General features: G+C 41.0%; 1 protein-coding gene across 4 annotated transcripts in view; it reads right to left on the reverse strand.

Annotated features, from left to right (window-relative positions):
- Nucleotides 1–17,597, reverse strand: part of C1H1orf87 (chromosome 1 C1orf87 homolog) — a 109,176-nt gene extending 91,579 nt beyond the window's left edge. For all 4 annotated transcript variants that reach the window (XM_042248834.2, XM_042248830.2, XM_042248826.2 and 1 more), the window contains exons 1-2: nucleotides 17,551–17,597; nucleotides 16,226–16,355 (exon numbers count right to left, since the gene is read on the reverse strand). In XM_042248834.2, the coding sequence (XP_042104768.1) occupies nucleotides 16,226–16,332 (107 nt within the window). In that variant the 5' untranslated portion in view covers nucleotides 16,333–16,355; nucleotides 17,551–17,597. The remainder of the gene's footprint in view (nucleotides 1–16,225; nucleotides 16,356–17,550) is intronic.
- Nucleotides 17,598–22,427: the final 4,830 nt, after the last annotated feature.

The following is a 22,427-nucleotide window of genomic DNA, read 5'->3' on the forward strand; positions in this document are numbered from 1 at the left end:
TTTCATGAGCACTTGAGAAAAGGTGAAATTCATTGTTTTGGGGTGAAATGTCCTATAGATATCAATTAGATCTGACTGGTCTATTGTATCATTTAAAGTTTGCATTTCTTTGTTAATTTTCTGTTTAGTTGATCTGTCCATAGGTGTGAGTGGGGTATTAAGGTCTCCCACTATTATTGTGTTACTGTTAATTTCCCCTTTCATACTTGTTAGCATTTGTCTTACATATTGCGGTGCTCCTATGTTCATCGCAGCACTGTTTACAATAGCCAGGACATGGAAGCAACCTAGATGTCCATCTGCAGATGAATGGATAAGAAAGCTGTGGTACATATACACAATGGAGTATTACTCAGCCATTAAAAAGAATACATTTGAATCAGTTCTAATGAGGTGGATGAAACTGGAGCTGATTATACAAAGTGAAGTAAGCCAGAAAGAAAAACACCAATACAGTATACTAACACATATATATGGAATTTATAAAGATGGTAATGATAACCCTATATGCAAGACAGCAAAAGAGACACAGATGTATAGAATGGACTTTTGGACTCTGACGGAGAGGGAGAGGGTGGGATGATTTGGGAGAATGGCACTGAAACATGTATACTATCATGTAAGAAACAAATTGCAAGTCTATGTTCGATACAGGATACAGGATGCTTGGGGCTGGTGCACGGGGATGATCCAGAGAGATGATATGGGGTGGAAGGTGGGAGGGGGGCTCAGGATTGGGAACTCATGTACACCCGTGGTGGATTCATGTCAATGTATGGCAAAACCAATACAGTATTATAAAGTAAAAGTAAAAATTAAAATTAAAAAAAAAAGTTAATAAAAACCAACACATGTAAAAGTACCTAGTTCATCTTCCAACCTAAGCATCGAGTCCCTTTCAGAACACCTAAGTAGCCATCTTTCAGCTTTGATTTGTACCTTTCCAGGGAGAAGGCAATGGCACTCCACTCCAGAACTCTTGCCTGGAAAATCCCATGGACGGAGGAGCCTGGTGGGCTACAGTCCATGGGGTCGCTATGAGTCGGACACGACTGAGCGACTTCACTTTCATGCATTGGAGAAGGCAATGGCAACCCAATCCAGTGTTCTTGCCTGGAGAATCCCAGGGACAGGGGAGCCTGGTGGGCTGCTGTCTATGGGGTTGCACAGAGTTAGACACTACTGAAGTGACTTAGCAGCAGCAGCAGGGACAAGGGGTTCATCACTTCCAAAGTTATTTCTAAAGTATCCCATTTCTCTCATCATAGCACTGAGCCACATTCTGACATCAGTGAAAATAACTGAACTGTATTTTTCATGGCATTTACTCTATACTGCTTTACGGAATAAAAATAGTGTCTCAAATTGGGGTCATTTTGGCTGCAAAATTAGTAACCAGTTCAATCACCAATTATTCTTTGGTATGATTTATTTATTTTCTTTTACCTCTTTTTATTTTCTTTGTTAAATTGAAGTATAGTTGACTTACAGTGTGATATTAGTTTCTGACATTGTGCATGCTCAGTTGATCAGCTGTGTCTGACTCTTTGTGACTCCATGGATGATAGATAGCCACCAGGCTCCTCTGTCCATGGAATTTTCCAGGCAAGAATACTGGAGTGGTTGCCATTTCCTCCTCCAGGGCATCTTCCTGACCCAGGGATCAAGCCAATGTCTCTTGCATCTCCTACACTGGCAGACGGACTTTTTACCACTGTAGTAATTTATTATCATTATAAAACTTACCCCATTTAAAACTATTATAAAATGTTGTCTATATTTCCTGTGCTGTACGTTTTATACGTATTTTATACCTATCAGTTTGTACCTCTTAGTGCCCTTTACCTATTTGCTCCTCCTCCAACCCTTCTGCCCTCTGGCAACCACTAGTGTGTTCTCTGAACCTCTGAGTTCCTTCTGTCTTGCTATATTTGTTCATTTGTTTTATTCTTTAGATTCCACACATAAGTGAAAACATATAGTATTTGTTTTTCCCCGTCTGACTTATTTCACTAAGCATAATATCCTCCAGTTCTATCCATGCTGTCAAAAATGGTAAAATTTCATTCTTTCCTACAGCTGAGTAATATTCCATTGCCTGTATACCACATCTTCTTTATCCATTCATCTGCTGATGGACACTTAAGTTGCTTTCATTTCTCAGTTAATGTAAACAGTGCTACTATAAACATTGGAATATGCATATCTTTTCAAATGGTGTTTTCATTTCCTTTGGATAAATTAACTCATAGAGATAATATCCCAATATACATACTCTTCTGGAACCTTCTTTTTACACTTAATCCAATTCTACAGCATTAGATACACTTATGCCATGGAGGTTTTCTTCTGTTTTGTTTTTTAGCTCTACATTACTACATTCTTTGGGTTGCAGTGAGAATCTAACCCACTCACTGTCTGTAGACTGTGTTGTCTTCAAAGATCTCATAGTTAGGTGGAGAAAGCAGACATTTAAACAGAAAATTATGATATAAAATGATAAGTGAAAATATAGAGTATGTAAAAGAGATAATCACAGAGGGCTGTCAAACCGAATCTGCTTAAGAGGAATAGAAATGAATTCATGAAGGAAGTTATTTCTATGACAGAAGCTGAAAGAAGGGCTTGTTCTTAGAGAAAAAGACAGTGATTGAACTTCAGACCACCTGCAGGGTGCTGGATAATAAGACAGAAACTTGGGTCACTCTGAACTTACTAAATCATAATTTCTGAAAGCTGGACAAAAAAATTCTTATCAAACATCACTGATGATTCTTATGTACACTAAAATTTGATAAATGATGGCATAGAAAATAAAAAATGATAGTCTTTTCCACAGTTGTGCAAAATATACACATAATTTCAGGCAATGGTTAAGGATGTGAGCTATATGTCCAAGAGACCTGGTTTTGAGTCCTAGCCCCAAACATAACTTGTGTGACTTCTGGTAAGTTATTTCACGTCTCTGATTTTCAGTTTCTCATCTGTGAGATTAGGAAAATAATACTTATTAAGATAAGATGTATTGAATATTTAGCACTGAGCCTGGTTCCCAGTTAGCCCAAGACAAATGGTAAGTTTTAGTCCTAAATCAAAGTGCTGTCTCCTTTATCAACACCTTTCTCATTCCAGGTACAGAAGGGATGAACTTTCCTTTGGATCCCCAAACTTTCTTTGTTGATAGGTAAAACTAAAGTTCAAAGGATCAACATTTCATAGTTCACAGGAACTGAGGAATACTACTTAAATGGACAAAAAGAGAGAGTTAATGTAATCTCTCCAGCTGCCTTGTTTATTTACTAATAATTGTAAATACAAGTTATAGGAGTCACCTACCTTTAAAAAACGCAGATTAATTTGTATTTAAAATCTCTGATAAAGCACAATTCTTTGGAATCATTTTCCTTAATTTTACAAAAACAAACAAACAAAAAAACCCCAACACCTACAACATTCTTGTATCAAAATGTCCTCAGGTGACTTATTCCTAGGAGCTGTGCAAACTGTGTTGTTTTAAAATCTTTGTGTTGACAGTTTCAATTGTTTGTTGTTCAGTTGCTAAGTCATGCCTGACTCTTTGTGATGCCATGGACTGTAGCATGTCAGGCTTCCCTGTCCTTTACTATCTCCCAGAGTTTCTCAGATTCATGTCCACTGAGTTGGAGGTGCTATTTAACCATCTCATCCTCTGCCACCCTCTTCTCCTTTTGTTTTCAGTCTTTTCCAGAATCAGGGTTTTCTCCAATGAGTTGGTTCTTTGCATCAGGTGGCCAAAGTGTTGGAGCTTCAGTATTAGTCCTTCCAATGAACATTCAGGGTTGATTTCCTTTAGGATTGACTGGTTTGATTTCCTTGCTATCCAAGAGACTCTCAAGCGTCCTCACCACAATTGGAAGGCATCAATTCTTCAGTGCTCAGCTTTCTCTATGGTCCTGTTCTTATATCCATACATGACTACTGGAAAAACCATAGCTTTAATTATACAGATCTTTGTTGGCAAAGTGATGTCTTTGCTTTCTAACATGCTGCCTATAGGCTTGAAATTTAAAGTCTTTTGCACTTGTATTCTTACATTTCTAATCAAGATGACTGTGAAACTGCCTGGCCTCTATATCAATTATCTCTGCGCTTTAAGGCATAGTTCTGAGGCAAGGCTTCTATCCACACTCAGAGGATATAGCGCAAACCATTCTCCTATCTCTGCAAATACCTCTGGAGACATCTACACGGTCTATGGGAACGAGGAGCAATCATGATTAATATGTGATTTTGTTTAATTATGTTGAACTAAATCAGGGGTATGTAAAAAGACCATGTATTTGAAAACTGCACTTTAGGAAAGGAGGGGAAGATGAATAGGCAGAGCATCAGATTTTTAGGGCAATAGTGCTCTGTATGACACTCTAACGATGAACACATGTCATTATACATTTGTGCAAACCCATAGAATATAAAACACCAAAAGTGAAATTTAAGGTAAGCCACGGAATTTTGTGATTAAGATGTGGTAGTGTGGTACTGCTAAGTCACTTCAGTCGTGTCCGACTCTGTGCGAACCCATAGACGGCAGCCCACAAGGCTCCCCTGTCCCTGGGATTTTCCAGGCAAGAACACTGGAGTAGGTTGCCATTTCCTTCTCCAATGCATGAAAGTGAAAAGTGAAAGTGAAGTTGCTCAGTAGTGTCCGACTCCTAGCGACCCCATGGACTGCAGCCCACCAGGCTCCTCCGTCCATGGGGTTTGCCAGGCAAGCGTACTGGAGTGGGTGCCATCGCCTTCTGTAGGTTCGTGAATTGTAACAAATGCACCACTCTGGTAAGGGATGTTGATAATGGGGAAAGATACATGTGTGTGAGGGCAGGAGGCATGTGGGATATCTCTGCATCTTCCTTTCAATTTTGCCATGATTTTTAAACTGCTCTGGAAAATAAAGTTCCAAAAGACGTACTACATTAACATAAATTTGTGCTTTCTCAAAATTATAAGTGGTTACCCTATATGTGGTAAGATACACACACACACACAAAAGCTTAAGTTTTGTTTTACTCTTAAACCAAACTGTGGTTATACAATGTTGTGATCTTTTAAAATCTGCTCCAGTTGACAATATCATATGGATACCTTATCCATCAATGTTTATATCTCCACAAGAACATTTAAAGTATCTAGTTGTATGGATATACACGACTTTATTTAACTCATCCTATACTATTTGAGATGTTTCCTTTTCCTGGGTTTTACTAGTTTAAATATTGCTTCTCTGCTGGATGTTTCCCTCTGCTCCTACTTCCTTGCCTCCTCTTCCACTCTGAGAAGCTGACCGCTGTGGACTGATTAGCCAGTCAGCTCTCATGTCCTCTGATTCTGGTTGGTTTGGCCCTGGCTCTCCAGGAAGATGGCTCTCCCTGTAAGAGTGCTTCGAACTACTTGTGTCTCTTGTCCGAAGGTCACTGTTTTTCTCTAGCTCAAGAATGTTTTTCCCTCCTCATTAACATCCCCCTCTTTCCATCTTGGCTTCCTGGTGGCTCAGTGGCAAAGAATCTTCCTGCCAATGCAGATGCGGGTTCCATCCTTGGGTCAGGAAGATCCCCTGAGGAGGAAATGGCAGCCTACCCCAGTATTCTTGTCTGGAAAATTCCATGGGCAGAGGAGCCTGGTGGGTTACAGTCCATAGGGCTGCAGAAGTCTGACATAACTGAGCACACTTGCTTCCCGTCTCTGCAGACCCATGGTTGTAACAACCTTGCAGCTGCTAGCCCATGATTCCTGTACTGTGTCTTGCAACTTTCTTACTCTTGTAACCAAATCCTGCTTGAATTATCTTAATTTACATAATCTGTTTCCTACTGTTCCCAGACTAGTATAGTCTTGTGTAAACTTTTGAAATCAAACCATTACATCCAACAATAATTGTTTCCACAGAATTGATTCTTAGAGGAAGATTTTATGCCAAAGAAATACACTTTTAAAGCTTTTGATAAGTATACTTAAAAACGGAGTAGCATATGAGTATTCTTTTTCCTAAGCCCTTGTCAACCCTGGATATTTCTGTTATAAAAAGATTTTCAGTTTGATTGGTAGAAAATAATATTTCATTGTTATTTAAATTTCTTTTATTACCACTCAGGTTAATTCCCCACCCCAGTCCCTCAGCCATATATATATCTAATGTTCTTTTTTTTTCTTCTTTTGTGACTTGCCTGTCTAGACCTTTAGCCAATTTTTTAAACTGGGCAGCTTATATTTTTCCCATTGATTTGTAAGAGCTCTTTATACATAAGAGGAATAATTTTTTCCTGTCATATACATTTTAAATAGTATTTTGTTTTTGCCTTTTACTACCTATCATATTTTTGGAAATGTAGAATTTCAAATGGTAAAGTGACAACCTTTACTGCACAGTTTCAAGATTTAAGACCAATGGCCACCTATTTTTTATAACATTGATATGACATTCACTCACACAAAGCCATATACTCTTATTTAAAGATTTATGCCTATGTTTTGGGCTGGAGGCATATGTCCAAAACAATATCTCATGCTTCTTTATACTTCTTACAGTGCTAGATAATGATAATAACTTAAAACCTATTGTAGGAGATTAATTTAAAAAAAAAACTGTGGAAAGCTCATAGGAGAAGTATGATTTTAGCATATTATTTTATTTCTTTGAACTTGTGAAAATAAAGACAAAAGTTTGTTCTCTGATATTGTTCCGTTTTAGGGAGAGACTGAGTTCATGGAGAGTAAGGTAATATGTAGATTATATAGAATGAAATGCAATAAACAAAGATAAGATATTACAATTAGTTATTACTTTTTAAGAAAAGGATGAGTAGGTATCTGAATTTTTAAGTTTACCTGCAAAGTTTACCCAGGTCTTACATAGGGAACATAATTGATTATTGCTACTGTTAGGTAGTTAGAATAGGAAACAGGAGTCCAAAATGGCGCTGGCTAAAAGAAAAGGAAGGGAAAAGCCCGCGAAAATAGAACAGAGGCAAGGCCAAGGACCGGAGTGAGGACCTCAGGTGAAACAAACAGCACTCCTGGCTAGCCCAGTTTACACAGGGCAGGCCCGGGGGGAGGAAAAAACATATAAAAAGAGGAGCCAAAGGGCCAGGTTTCTCTCTCCCACGTGCTCGCATGCTCCCCAACTCTCTTCTCTTTGCATCTTTGGGTTGGCATGCCCTCACACCTCGAGGATGGATTTTCCTGCTATTTTCTAAATAAAATAGAGCTGTAACATGGAGCTGTAACACTGATCTGTCTAAGAGCTATAACACAGTCTGTCCAAGACCCAAGAGCAGTGATGTGCTGAGGGCTTTAATGTCCATCACTTTAAATCTTTGTTGTGATGAGAATAGACTTGCCTGACACTACCATTTCCTGCCTGGATTACCATAATGACTCCCTAAGTGGCCTCTCTCATTTTAATATTCCCGTCTCTTCTAGTTTATCCTCCACATAGCAGCCAGAACCGTTATTTAGAAAGTGTAAATTTGATTGTGTCCTCCACTGCTCTCAATTTTCCATGTCTTCCCATTGTACATAGAACAAATCCAACATCTCTAACACGGATGACATGGCCCATGATCTGAGTCTTGTAGGCCTCCCTGACCTCATTTCCTCCCCTTGTTCACTAACTCCACCCGCACTGACTTCCTTGCTCCTCCTTAAGCATGCCAAAAGGCTTTCTATTGCCTGTCCCTGCTGTCCAGAATGGTTTCTTCAGCTATTTGCATAGTTCACTCTCTGTGTAGAACTGTGGATGCTAGCAGGTAATGATGAACACCTGTGGTGTTGCTGGGTACAGACTGGATCTCATGGGTGAAAAATCAGCAGCTATATGATTGCCCTGATCTCTCAGATCTGCGTTCCTGGAAAGTGATGTGGTACTTTTTTAGGAGGCAGGCAAAAGGCGGTCATGTACCAAAAAAGATCTACTTGGGCTCCAGGTGCTCATCTTAGGTGCTATTTGTAGCAGTTGTTGGGAAAGTGAAATATCTGGAGAACCTGGGGCCCATGGGAAGCTGCAGCCTCTTCTTCTAGGGCAGGAGAAGGAGGAAGAAACTATGAGTTTTATGGAAGATTGAAATATGGAAAGCCTCATGCACTGGGACAAAGCTGTGCTAGTCTTAGCCAGCTCACTGCTAGCTAACCATGGATAAAGCTCATTGGATAATTCCAACTCATCTTTACATAGTCTCAGCTAAGTGTCACTTGCTTAGAGAGGCCTTCTGAGAGCACCCTTTGTGACTTCATATACCCTCTGGGCCTACTGTATTTTTCCTCATTGCACTATCTTCATTTGAATGTTTACTGTTATATGTTTGTTGTGTGTCTTCTGTCACTAGAACTTTAGGTATTCTGCTGGGTCCCCAGGGCTTGGCACTTAGCAGGCAGTCAATTAATATTTGTTAATTGAAAAGGTGCTGATTCCATGCATGCATTAATTTCTAAAACTAATAACACTTTAAAAAATTTCAAGAAATTAAAAAATATTGGCCTTTCCTGGTGATCCAGTGGTTAGGAATCTATCTGCCAATTTAGGGGTCACAGGTTAGATTGCTGGTCCTGGAAGATTCCATATGACTTGGGGCAACTGAACCCAGGTGCCACAACTACCGAAGGCTGCACACCCTAGATCATGTGCTCTTCAACAAAAGAAGTCACTGCAGTGAGAAAGCCATGCATCACAGCTAGGGAATGGCTCCTGCTCACCTCAACTAGAAAGCTCATGCACGCAGCAAAGAGCAGCCCAAAATAAATAAATAATTAAAATAAGAAACTCAAAATACTGTATTAATATGAAGGACTTTGAGGGATTAAAAAATGACAGAATATGGGCTCCAGCAAAGTCATGTGGAAAAACATCAGAATTTTGTATTTATTGACTCTACATATCAATATATGTGATACACAGTTACAAGTATTTGTTGCTTCCCTCAGAGCTCAGTCAGTAAAGAATCTGTCTGCAATGCAGGAGACCCAGGTTCAATTCCTGGGTCAGGAAGATCCCATGGAGAAGGAAATGGCAACCCACTCTAGTATTCTTGCCTGGAGAATCCCATGGACAGAGGAGCCTGGCGGGCTATAGTCTATGGGGTCTCAAGAGTCAAGTATGACTTAGTAACTAAACCACCCATAAAGGAGTCAGCTTCCCCTGTGCTTAACAATTCTATACCAACAGTAGTGTAACTATGGGATAAAATTCTCTGGGTCACTGATTCTTGGCAGTGGAAGGAACTATAGAGGCCAACTGTATTAACTGGAAGCATCTCTACTCACAGGAGTTTCTTGAAAGGAACCCAATTCCTCTTTTATTTAACAGCTCAATCCCAAATTCTATAAATATTCCCCTAGGCCAAACCTCACACCCTGGAGATTCCATAATGCCATGCTTTTAGTGCCTGCACCTTTCGTGTGCCAGGACGAAGCACAGTACTCCCTGGTGACAGGTCTAGTTATGAGTATGATGCCCACCCCCCACCCCCTCATTCGTCTCTCTGGACACCTTTGGTTCATGGTGTACTGGGGGAACCTTCCATTTTATCTTCCACTCTACTTCTGGTCATCAAATATATGTGGGTTTTCCCCAAACAAAGCAATTCTTTGACATTACTTGAGTGTCCTACATTCCAATTGCATTCTGACACTATCTACCTGGAGTTGAAAAGATCCCACAGGTTAAGGTCTCAGTCACACAAGACTGCCCTACATCCTTCAGGTGTCAGGCGCAAGTCCAGGCTGTTACCTGTATCTCTGACAGGCTAGCTATAAATCAGAGTTCCCAAAATTGCCTTCTCAGGCTTGATTAATATATAAGAGTGTCTCACAGAACTTAGGCAAACCATTTACTCATTAGATAATGTTGTTCAGCTGCTAAGTTGTGTCCAGCTCTTTGCGATTTCAGGGACTGCAACAGCCAGCCTTCCCTGTCTGTCACTATTTCCTGGACAGTTTGCTCAAACTCATGTCCACTGAGTCAGTGATGCCATCCTCTGTTGTCCCCTTCTCCTCCTGTTCTCAATCTTTCCCAGCATTGCTTCCTCCCCCCCACCCCCCCGCCCCAGTGAGTTTGCTCTTTGCATCCGGTGGCCAAAGTATTAGAGCTTCAGGTTCAGCATCAGTTCCTCCAATGAATATTTAGGGTTGATTTCCTTTAGGACTGATTGGTTTGATCTCCTTGCTATCCAAGGGATTCTCAAGAGTCTTCTCCAGTTCCACAATTTGAAACTATCAATTCTTCAGCTCTCAGTCTTCTTTATGGTCCAATTCTCACATTCACATATGACTACTGGATAAACCATACGTTTGACTATATGGACCTCTGTTGGCAAAGTTATGTCTCTGCTTTTGAATACACTGTCTAGGTTCGTTACAGCTTTTCTTCCAAGGAGTATGCATCTTTTAATTATGTGGCTGGAGTCACTAGCTTACTGTTAAAGAATACAACTAAGTGACAGCCAGATGGAAGAGATGGAGAGAGCAAAGTATGTGGGGAAGAGAATGGAACTCCCCTGGCTTCTGCAGACATAACACCCCCCGGTCCAGCACATAGGTGTGTTTAGCAGCCCAGAAGCTCTCTGAACCCCATACATTTGGGATTTTTAGGAAGTTTCAACATGTAGTTAGGATAAATCTTTCACTCAGTATCCAGCTTCTCTTCCCTCTGGGAGGATAGGGAGTATGTTTGGGCTGAAAGTTTCCAAGCTTTTAGTCAGTGTGTGGTCTTTCTGGCCACAACCTACACCCTGAAGCCATTCAGGAGCCCACCGAGAGTATCCTCATTAGAACAAAAGACAACTCGTCACTCAGGAAATTCTAAGGACTTTACAAGTTTTGTGTCAGGAACCAGAATCAAAGACCAAATAGTAAAACAAATGATACTCCTAGTGTTCTTATCTCTCAGAAAATTGAGAGAGTTTTAGGAGCTTCCATGCCAGGAACTGGGTGGGATCAGAGATCAGTATGTATTCTTTCTTTAAGAAAATTATCATTATTATTTTTGGCCATGCCACAAAGCTTGCAGCATCTTAGTTCCCCAACCATAGGTTGAACCCAGGCCCTTGGCATTGAAAGAATGGAGTCCTGACCACTGGACCACCAGGGAATTCCCAGAGACCAGCGTATATTCTATTACTTCATAGCAAGTAAATTCCAAGCATTTATTGTATATAATCATGTATGTGTGCCCTCATCTAAAGAGACTTTGCGTATGTTTCTGTAGATTTCACCTTGTTGGTTTTAGCTCATTTTCCTGCCATATCTTCCAAGCAGTCTACTATTCACCTGCTTACTGAAGTGATTTGTCTGTCTTCCTTTAGTTGAGGATTAAAAAATGTTGACTAAGAACTGAGTCACACACAAATCCTCCCAACCTCTCCACCTCCAGCACATTGTGCTTAAATCCATTGTTCAGTCACTACCAGGTTGGTTTGTCATCCATCTTAATACTATTCAACCTAGAAGTCTCTACCTATTTCAAAACTTCGTGAGAAAAGTGTTCCTAGTAACTCACTGAAATCAACAAAGACTATGCTTTATGACTCCCTTCATTTGCACCACAGTAACTTCACCAATGAAGAGAATGGGGCCAGTTTGGCATGCTCTGTTCTTGGTCAAAATGGCCTAACCCTCAGTGGTGAAGGCCTTTGTGTTTTGTACTCACATCTAATATATTTAATTCTTTGGCCTGTGTTTTTGCCAGAGATTCTCTATAAGCTTCAAGTTCCATGATTTCACTACCAACGTTTTATCTCTTTTAATAAAATGAGAATATTTGTCTCCTATCATCTGGCATATTTTCTCCTGGATCAGTTATCCCATTAATCATCAGGGTTCCATAGTAACAACTTCATGCTATTTTAGCAACATGCGCCTTTAGACATGGATTTAAAGCACTTAGTATTGTCTTTCTGGGCTCCCCAGTTGGTGCTAGTGGTAATGAATCCTCCTGCATTGCAGGAGCTACAAGAGAGTTGGGTTAGATCCCTGGGTTGGGAAGATACCCTGTAGTAGGAAATAGCAACCCACTCAAGTATTCTTGCCTGGAGAATCCCATGGACAGAGGAGCCTGGCAGGCTACAGTACATGAGGTCGCAAGAGTAGGACATTACTTAGCGACTAAACTGCCATTGTATTCTAACTCATTTACTAGGCTTTCAATATGTACAAGACTTTACACTCAGTACTGAGGGCAAGGTTGTGAAGACAGAATTTACAGTTAAATGGACACTGAAATGCATAGAAAATTGCCATTGAGCACGACAATCCCTAACGATGCTATCACGAGAAAGGGAAGCAGGCAAATCCAGGGCTGGTGATGGTGACACCTGATTAGATTTGCATTTTAAAAAGATGGTTGTTCAGTTGCTAAATCATGTCCAACTCTTTGGAGCTCCATGGACTACAGCATGCCAGACTTCCTGGTCCTTCACTATCTCCCAGAATTTGCTCAAACTCATGTCCACTGAGTCGGTGATGCTATCCAACCATCTCATCCTCGGTCACCCCCTTCTCCTTCTGCCCTCAGTCTTTTGCAACATCAAGATCTTTTCCAGTGAGTTGGCTCTTGCTATCAGGTAGCTAAAGTTTTGGTGCTTCAGCTTCAGCATCAGTCCTTCTGATGAATATTCAGGATTCATTTCCTTTAGGACTGGTTGTTTTGATCTCCTTTCAATCCAAGGGACTCTATGCGGTTGCTAGCCATACTTAAGAACTGATCTTCTCAATCTGTAATTCAATCTGTAATGCTGCATAGGCCTCACTTGGGAATTGACAACAATGCAGATTCTGACTCAATATGTCTGGAAAGGGGCCTGAGAGTCTGCATTTCTAACAAGCTCTCAGGTGAGGTTGATGCTGATGGTCCATAGACTACACTTTGAAGAGCATGGATCCAGAGAATGAATCAGAGAATTAGATGAAAGGCAGGGGTCAGGATTGAAAGGCTAGTGTAGGGGTCTATGAGGAAAATAATGATGCCACAGACTGAGGGACACTTAAACCTGTATATTGATCTCCTTGATGAAAAATGTGTTCTAAGTAGGCATTGATCATTTTCTGTTCATCTCTTGTTAATCACTGTACAGGCTAAATTAAAAAATGAGAGAAGGAGTAAATTCCAGGCTTAGTTCTTAATAAGTAGCCTCACTTTAAGTTCACTGAGACCTCAGTTGTCTCACCTCATCTGTAAAATGGGAGACTGGTTGTTATGGTTTAAGTTCTATCCCCTTATCCCAGTTCATATTTTTAAATCCTAATTTCCAATATCTCAGAATGTGATCTTATTTGGAAATAGGGTAACGGCAGAAGTAATTAGTTTAGATGAGGCCATACTAGAATAGTAGAGTTGTCAGCCGATTGACTGGTGTCCTTATGAAAGGAGGAAACCTGTACACAGACACATATTATTTCTCCAATAAGGAGAGAGACTTGGGACAGAAGGATTCTTCCTAGGCACGTCAGAATGAGCAAGGCTCTGCAGACACCTTGGCTTCAGCTGTCTAGCCTCCAGAACTGAGAGGCAATACATTTCTGTTGGCCTAAGCCACCCAGTTTTGGTATGGTCATAGAGCAGTCCTAGAAAACCAGCAGACTGATTTTGGTTTGTACTTTGAAGATCATATTTATGTCTGACCCACTAGCCATCTTTCCACGAACCTGTAAGACATCTGAACTAAATGTGGTTACACATTTGTAAAGCAACTATACTCCAATAAAATTAATTCAAATAAATAAATAAATGTCATTACACAGGAAGATTTCTGTTTTTCCATCCAATATTAATTTGTAATTTTTCTTTTTAATCCAGACTTTTCTTTTAGAGACTTCTTTCTCTTTTGGCTTTTATTTATTTTTCTATGTAGATTTTTTTACTAATAGGGTCAGTTGATTCAACTCAAAGAAAACACCATCTTGAGACCCTGGCTGAAGGGTGTAGATGCAGCATGATTTAAATGTTTTTTTAGAGACAGACTCTGGAACATGCAAAGCATGCTTGCGGTGGGTCTGTCCTCACCTCAGCAACGAGAAGCCTCTTGAGGGTTATTTACTTTCGAACCATACAAGAATATTTTAGGAAAGCTTGCTAACTGTCCTATGTTATTCCAGCAACAGTAACATCAAGTTCATAGAGACAAACAACAAAATTTATCTTAATATTAAAAAATAACAATTATCTTATTGTCTGTCATAGAAAAAACAGAACTGTGTCTTTTATTTCCCAATTAATGTAACTAATGTAGTGTACCCTTATTTTCAGAATCTAAAATTTAAAGAATAAAGAGAAATAAAGGCACCTTCTTATAATAAAGATGGAATTTTTCTCTAATTTAAAAGGAAAAGGACACTTCCTCTATCCCCACTGTCCTCCCTTTCCCTGTTAGGAACATATTAGACTCTGATATCATTGGAAAAAGGATGGAGTTGGGGATGTTGGGGTTAAACAAACAACCTCAAAGGGAAATGGAATTAATAGATTAGCAATGTCTTCCAGGTAGAAGGAGAATTGAGCAAAGCATTCCTAGTGATCTTATTTACTTTTCCGGATAATGACTGGAATTTGTCAAGATCTTGAAATAATCACTTACTCATCAGTGTCTCAGTTTCCTCATCTACAAAACAGAGATAAACTGGCATAGAATATAAAAGGGATGGCAAGTGTTTCACAGAAAAATTTTTGATTTTTTACTTAATGTCATATCTATGGAAAGATTTACTTCAATAATAACAGCAGATCCATTTATTAAGCATGTGGAATATGACTTCCCTGTAGCTCAAACAGTGAAAGATCTGCCTGTGATGCAGACCTGGGTTCTATCCCTGGGTTGGGAAGATCCTCTGGAGAAGGGAATGGCAATCCACTCCAGTATTCTTGCCTGGAGAATTCCATGGACAGTCCATGGGGTCACAAATAGGCAGACATGACTGAGCAACTGACACACACACTATATATACTTCTAGGCACTGGAAAGATGCTTTGCATACTTTTCTCATTTTTTTTTCTCATAACAACCCTACTAGGTATATGGGCTTTATCTTCACTTGATAGCTGTAGAATCTGAGGCTTGAGATGTTAATTCACTTTTTCAATGTCAAAAGGCCAGAAAGGATTCAAACTCACATCTCTTCAGTCTGTAAGGATTCCAAATACATGACTCCTGCTGCAAAGCTCACTTCCTGCGCCATGGGAGACATTACTAGTTGACTGCAGTACTGACTTTGGAATCTCTTGGGGCACTCACTTTACAGTCTCTTAGTACTGATGGTAGGGAGGTAAAACCCATTTCCCCTTTAAAGCTCATACTCCATAACAGTCGTGCTAATGGTCTCATCTTCAGGGATTCTGACTCAATATGTCTTGAACCCCACATCTTTATTTTTGAGGATTCTCCAGGTGATGATAAGGATTCTCCACCTGATGGTAGCCAGGTTTGGTGTCCACTGCTTTCTGAACCTATCTTCAGTGAGGCTAGAACTTTTAGTTTGTCTATTTGATCTGTGGGTTTCTGAAAGAGAAGAAAGAGCTAAGGAAATGATTTTAGGAGGGAAAGGCACTGACTGACTGACTACTGTTTATGAAATGCCTACTAGAAGAAAGGTAGGTCTAGTATCGTCTTTTTCTTACGTTAACTATCAAAACTCTACAAGGAAGAATTGGTCAAAAAACGAGTGAATTTTAGAGATGTGAGTTTCCCCCTTCAAATGTGACTGTGATGAGTTTGGAGGAAGAAAGCCCTCTTAGTTATGTTCCTAGAAGCCCCTGCTTAGAGGAGTATGGAATACAAGCAAAAGTTAAGTGAAACTTTTATGATTCATTACTAATCCCACTCCTTTAATTCATAACAAATTGACTAACAACCTTCCTCCCTCTCTCTCCCCGCACCAGAAAATTACTACATGTGGTAGATTACAAACCTGATAAGGAGAAGCAGCAATGCTCCATTAATATTTATTAATGGCTCAAAGCTTATATTTCCCATCTATCTGGAAAATCAGCTCAAGTAATTATAGAGCATGGGGAAAGAGCATCTTTGTAAGATGAAAAATTCAGGAAAACACTGCATAGAAGTTATCAACACTATTTTACTTTTACGGTTGCATCTTAATGACTTAATTTTCCATGGAGAGCATTTTTAAAATGTAAATTTCTAGATTAAAAAAAGCCTAAACTTCATTAGCACCCAAGCAAAACATATTTTTCAAAGAGTAAACTTACATTTTTGGCTTCTCCACAAGGTATCGAAAGTGTTTACTTCCAGTGATTTTCACCATCATCTCAGGCATCGCATTTGATCCACAGGGAGTCTTCCAAACTGCAGACATAATTCTCCAAGCCTCTTCAAGTCCTTGTGGGTGGAAAATAAATAAAACTATTCCTCTGGGTTTTCCACTAGGCAACTGTAACATCCTCGTCAATAATAACAAAAATAATAGCGAGGTCAACTGTATTACCTATATTATAATCTCACTTAATAGTTCCAAAAAAGCATGAGAAAGATATTCCTAATTACTATTATCATTTTTGTCTCACAGTTGAGGGAACAGCCTTAATGTAGCTAAGTAACTTTTCCAATATCACATAACAGTAATTAGCAGAATTGGAAATCCCATCTAAGAGGTTTGCAAAACTGGTTGACTGAGCCATTCGTGATTGTCTTCCCATTCTACAAGTCACCAGATGGGATTATAATGAGGTCAGAGAGGAAAGTAGGGCTTTAGAAGGACATGTGAAGAACTCAAATTCAGTTCTGACACTCAGTATCTCCATTTATGAAATCAGAATAATTCCATTGCTGCCCTCTGGATTTAGTAACAGTCCAATGACATCATGCATCTGAAGGAGCAATGTGCATAGAAAAGAGGGATTTTTCGCTGATCTGATTTTTCTACAATGCAGTGAATCTAAAATTGAGACCCTCCATTAACATTCACTGGGTGTTTAATCAGGTCTGCTGCCAGGGGAAACTGAGAAGTTCTAAAAACCTGGTCCCAGACTAACCATTCCCTGTTAGAGCCTCTTAGAAATTGAAAGGTCTTTAGAAATCATTTCTTTTTTTTTTAAATGAAGGTTTTTAAAGATTGAATTTTGTATTGGGGTATAGATAATCAACAATGTGATAGTTTCAGGTGAACAGCTGAGGGACTCAACCATATATACACATGTATCCATTCTCCCCCCAATTCCCCTCCCATCCAGGCTGCCACATAACACTGAATAGTCTCCAAAGGCTCTCTTTACAGATTGGGAAACCAAGGCCCAGAGACGGTGTTAATTGACCAAGGGCACACAGTGATTGACAGCAGGCCTGGTTCCAGTACTTTGGTCTGATAAATAGAGCAGGGTTCTTCCCAAGACCCCAGTTTCACTTAGTGTGTTGTCAGCAATTGGATCTGCTCTGCGAGGTTAGCCCCCCAGATAGATTCTTTGAATCTATCTGGAAGCTTCAAGGACCAGAATTTGTGATTGTGGAGTCCCCTCTATCCAGGAGCTGCGTGTCACTCCTGAGTCCTTTCCCTGGGGCGCTCAGAGCCGGCTCTTACCGCTCCGGAGGCTCAGGGGTGCGCCTTCAGTGCTTCTCCCCAGGATTAAGATCTGCGGAGGCCTGTGGGGACCAAGGTGGGGCGGGGGAGCAGGCTCAGGAGTCGGGCCAATCACAGGGCCCCGCTCCTGGGCGGAGGCGGCTCCCGCCCCCGGTAGTTAAGGACGCAGAGGGCTGTTGCTGGGCGGGGACCAGAGCTCCTACCCGCCTGAGGCTGCGTGTGCCCAGGGTGTGGCTGACCGGTGAATAGTCTGGATATTCTTTTCAAATCTGAGCTTCCTTCTTGAAGTCCAGGTCTTTCACCTGTGCGGTCGCGTCTATCCTGCTCTTTCCCTTAAGCTTCATTTCCCTTTATGAGGTGTGCATACAGCCAAAAATCCCCTTCTTGTCTCTTTATTTTTATTTTTAAATTTAAATTCATTTATTTTAATTGGAGGCTAATTACTTTACAATATTGTATTGGTTCTGCCACACATCAACATGAGTCCGCCATGGTTGCACGTGTTCCCCATCCTGAATCGCCCCCCCTCCCCCTGCCCCCACAACCTCCCTCCCTGTACCATCTCTCTGGGTCATCCCAGTGCGCCAGCCCCAAGCATCCTGTATCAAATCTGGACTGGTGATTCGTTTCTTATATGATATACATGTTTCAGTGCCATCCCCCCAAATAATCCCACCCTCGCCCTCTCCCGCAGAGTCTAAAATACTGTTCTATACATCTGTACCTCTTTTGCTGTCTCGCATACAGGGTTATCGTTACCATCTTTCTAAATTCCATATATATGTGTTAGTATACCGTATTGGTGTTTTTCTTTCTGGCTTACTTCACTCTGTATAATAGGCTCCAGTTTCATCCACCTCATTAGAACTGATTCAAATATATTCTTTTTAATGGCTGAGTAACACTCCATTGTGTATATATACCACAGCTTTCTTATCCATTCATCTGCTGATGGACATCTAGGTTGCTTCCATGTCCTAGCTATTGTAAACAGTGCTGCAATGAACATTGGGGTACATGTATCTCTTTCAATTCTGGTTTCCTCAGTGTGTATGCCCAGCAGTGGGATTGCTGACAAGCAACTCCTGCAGCTCAATTCCAGAAAAATAAATGACCCAATCAAAAAATGGGCCAAAGAACTAAACAGACTTTTCTCCAAAGAAGACATACAGATGGCTAACAAACACATGAAAAGATGCTCAACATCACTCATTATCAGAGAAATGCAAATCAAAATCACAATGAGGTACCATTTCACGCCAGTCAGAATGGCTGCTATCCAAAAGTCTACAAGCAATAAATGCTGGAGAGGGTGTGGAGAAAAGGAAACCCTCTTATACTGTTGGTGGGAATGCAAACTAGTACAGCCACTATGGAGAACAGTGTGGAGATTCCTCTTGTCTCTTTAAATCCAAGCTCTTTCATTGTCTGGCTAAATCCCTTCTTTTCCCTGAGGTTCAGTGTCAAACAACTGCAAAATGGGGGGAAAGTACTAAAAGGGACATAAAGGTAAGTTGCTGATTCAATTGAATAAGAATTTTTTTTAGGTGATTCGATTTTTTTCTTTCTTTTTTAAAATATAAATTTATTTATTTTAATTGGAGGTTAATTACTTTACAATATTTTATCGGTTTTGCCATACATCAACATGAATCCACCACAGGTATATTTTTAAAAACTAATTTGTAGTCAGAATTTGCCACATTGTTCATTTGAGACAGATGACTATTACCTTATACGTTTTTTGTTCAGCTGCCTCGTCGTGTCTGACTCTTCAAGACCCCATGGACTGCAGTACACCAGACCTCTGTGTCCCTCATCATCTCCCAGATTCTGCCCAAGTTCATGTTCATTGAGTCAGTGATGCTGCCCTGCCATCTCATCTTCTGTTGCCCTCTTCTGCCTTGAATCAGGGTCTTTTCCAGTGAGTCAGCTGTTCACATCAAGTGACCAAATTCTTGGAGCTTCAGCTTCAGCTTCAGCATCAATACTTTTAATGAGTAGTCAGGGTTGATTTTCTTTAAGACTGACTGGTTTGATCTCCTTGCTGTCCAACAGACTCTCAAGAATCTTCTCCAGCATCACATTTTAAAAGTGCCAAATCTTCTGGTGCTCTGCCTTCTTTGAGGTCCAGCTCTCACAACAGTACATGACCACTGGAAAGACCAAGTGCTGTGCTTAGTTGCTCAGTCGTGTCTGACTCTTTGCGACCCCATGGACTGTAGCCCACCAGGCTCCTCTGTCCATGGGATTCTCCAGACAAGAATACTGGAGTGGGTTGCCATGCCCTCCCCCAGGGGATCTTCCCAACCCAAGGATAGAACCCAGGTCTCCTGCATTACAGGTGGATTCTTTACCATCTGAGCCACCTGGGAAGCCCAATAGCCTTGACTATATGGATCTTTGTTGGCAAAGTGAAGTCTTTGTGTTTTAACACACTGTCTTGGTTTGTCATAGCTTTCCTGCCAAGAAACGACTGTCTTCTAATTTCATGGCTGCAGTTATCATCCGCAGTGATTTTAAAGCCCAAGAAGAGGAAATCTCTTACTGCTTCTACCTTTTCCCCTTCTACATGCCATGAAGTGATGGGACCAGATGCTATGATATTAGTTTTTTTTTTTTTCTTTTTGGGTTATTAGTTTCAAGCTAGCTTTTTCACTCTCCTCCTTCACCCTCATCAAAAGGTTCTTTAGTTCCTTTTAGTAACATTATAAATTAGCAATTACCAATAAAGTTTTTTTTTTCTTTTTCTGTTTTAAAGATTAAGACTACAAGGCTTGGGATATCCAGAAATTACCCAAGACCCTACAAAGGCAACTGATGGAAGCAAGATTTGAATATAAACCTACATATTCCTAGATTTCTAGGCATTTTAAATTACGTTAAAAGCCTTCAACAAATGTGGATAAAGGCTCTTCAAATTGACTACAGAATGATGTTATTTTCATCAGAAGCAGCAGCAGCCCCAGCATGCACACCCCCTGCCCCCTCTCCTCTAGCTGTATTGTGTTTTGTGCTTGACTGTATCAGCTATTGACACATGCTGCCAGAGATGGATGATACACTGGTCTCCCTTTTAGGGCTCACTCTCTATTGGGCAAAACATATAGGCATGTTCTATTATGTACAAAGTGCCAGGGGAGTAGAGGAGAAGGGGAAGCTCCCTTCCCACTTCTCCAATCGAGCCTTCACATGGTCACCAAATCAGTCTTCCCAAGGCACAACTCTAATCCAGTGTCTCAAAGGGCTCCCATCAGCCATGGAGATGGCCCATGGTTTCAAAGTCTTCTAAGCCCTGGAAGTCTTCTAGCTGTAGCTTGCTGTCCCGCTACTTCTCTCAGATTCTCTAACCTCCATCCGACCTTGTGTACTCACTGGCCTGAATCTGCCTTTCACTTCTCTGCCTCTGCATGTTTGTTCATTCTCTTCCCTCTGTCTCAGGTCAGTTCAGCTCAGTTCAGTTGCTCAGTTGTATCCAACTCTTTGCAACCCATGGACTGCAGGACACCAGGCCTCCCTATCCATCACCACCTCCTGGAGCTTGCTTAAACTCGTGTCCATCAAGTTAATGATGCCATCCAACCATCTCATCCTCTGTCATCCCCTGCTCCTGTCTTCAATCTTTCCCAGCATCAGGGTCTTTTTCAATGAGTCAGTTCTTTGCACCAGGACCAAAGTGTTGGAGCTTCAGGTTCAGCATAGTCCTTCCAGTGAATATTCAGGACTAATTTCCTTTAGGATTGACTGATTGGATCTCCTTGCAGTCCAAGGTACTCTCAAGAGTCTTCTCCAACATCACAGTTATGGTGAAGTCACTCAGTCGTGTCCAACTGTTTGAGACCCCATCGACTGTAGCCTACCAGGCTCCTCAATCCATGGGATGTTCCAGGCAAGAACACTGGAGTGGATTGCCATTTCCTTCTGCAGGGGATCTTCCTGAGCCAGGGATCAAACCTGGGTCTTCAGCATTGTAGGCAGATGCTTTACCGTCTGAGCTAAGAGCATTATTTCTTAAAAGAAACCACAGAATTAGAATCCCAATTCCCTGTCCAGGCTTAGATGTCCTTTCAAGCAACGTGAAGTTTCAGCACTTAAAAGGAATTGATTTCAGAGGATCAGTCCTCAAGTTTTTCACAGTCGGGGAAACCAGATGTCATCAAAATAAATAACATGACCGAAAGGCTAATTCATTTTAGGAAACTCACCTTTCTAAAGTCCTGCTAAGCATAGGAGCCTGGTGGGCTGCAGTCCATGGGGTGGCTGGGAGTCGGACATGACTGAGTGACTTCATTTTCACTTTTCACTTTCATGCATTGGAGAAGGAAATGGCAACCCACTCCAGTGTTCTTGCCTGGAGAATCCCAGGGTCGGGGGAGCCTGTTGGGCTGCCATCTATGAGGTCGCACAGAGTCGGACATGACTGAAGCGACTTAGCAGCAGCTAAGCTTAAGCAAATGCTGTCTTCACCTTCCGGATCTCCGGTCTCCGTACACCACATCAGAACCCGCCCGAGCACGCTAGGAACCTAGCTACTTCCCTGGACACAGGCCATAGCCTGCCAGCAGGTTAAAAAGCATCAGTTCTGTGGTCTAACTCTCACAGCCATACATGACTAATGGAAAAACCATAGCTTTGACTAGACAGACCTTTGTCAGCAAAGTAATGTCTCTGATTTTTATTATGCTGTCTAGGTTGGTCGTAGATTTTCTTCCAAGGATCATCTTTTAATTTCTTGGCTTCAGTCACCATCTGCAGTGATTTTGGACCCCAAGAAAAGAATGTCTGTCACTGTTTCCATTGTTTCCCCATCTATTTGCCATGAAGTAATGGGAACTATGCTTTGGGAAAGGTGCTATGATCTTTGTTTTTTGAATGTT

Source organism: Ovis aries, chromosome 1 (genome assembly GCF_016772045.2).
Source record: "Ovis aries strain OAR_USU_Benz2616 breed Rambouillet chromosome 1, ARS-UI_Ramb_v3.0, whole genome shotgun sequence".
Lineage (NCBI taxonomy): Eukaryota > Metazoa > Chordata > Mammalia > Artiodactyla > Bovidae > Ovis > Ovis aries.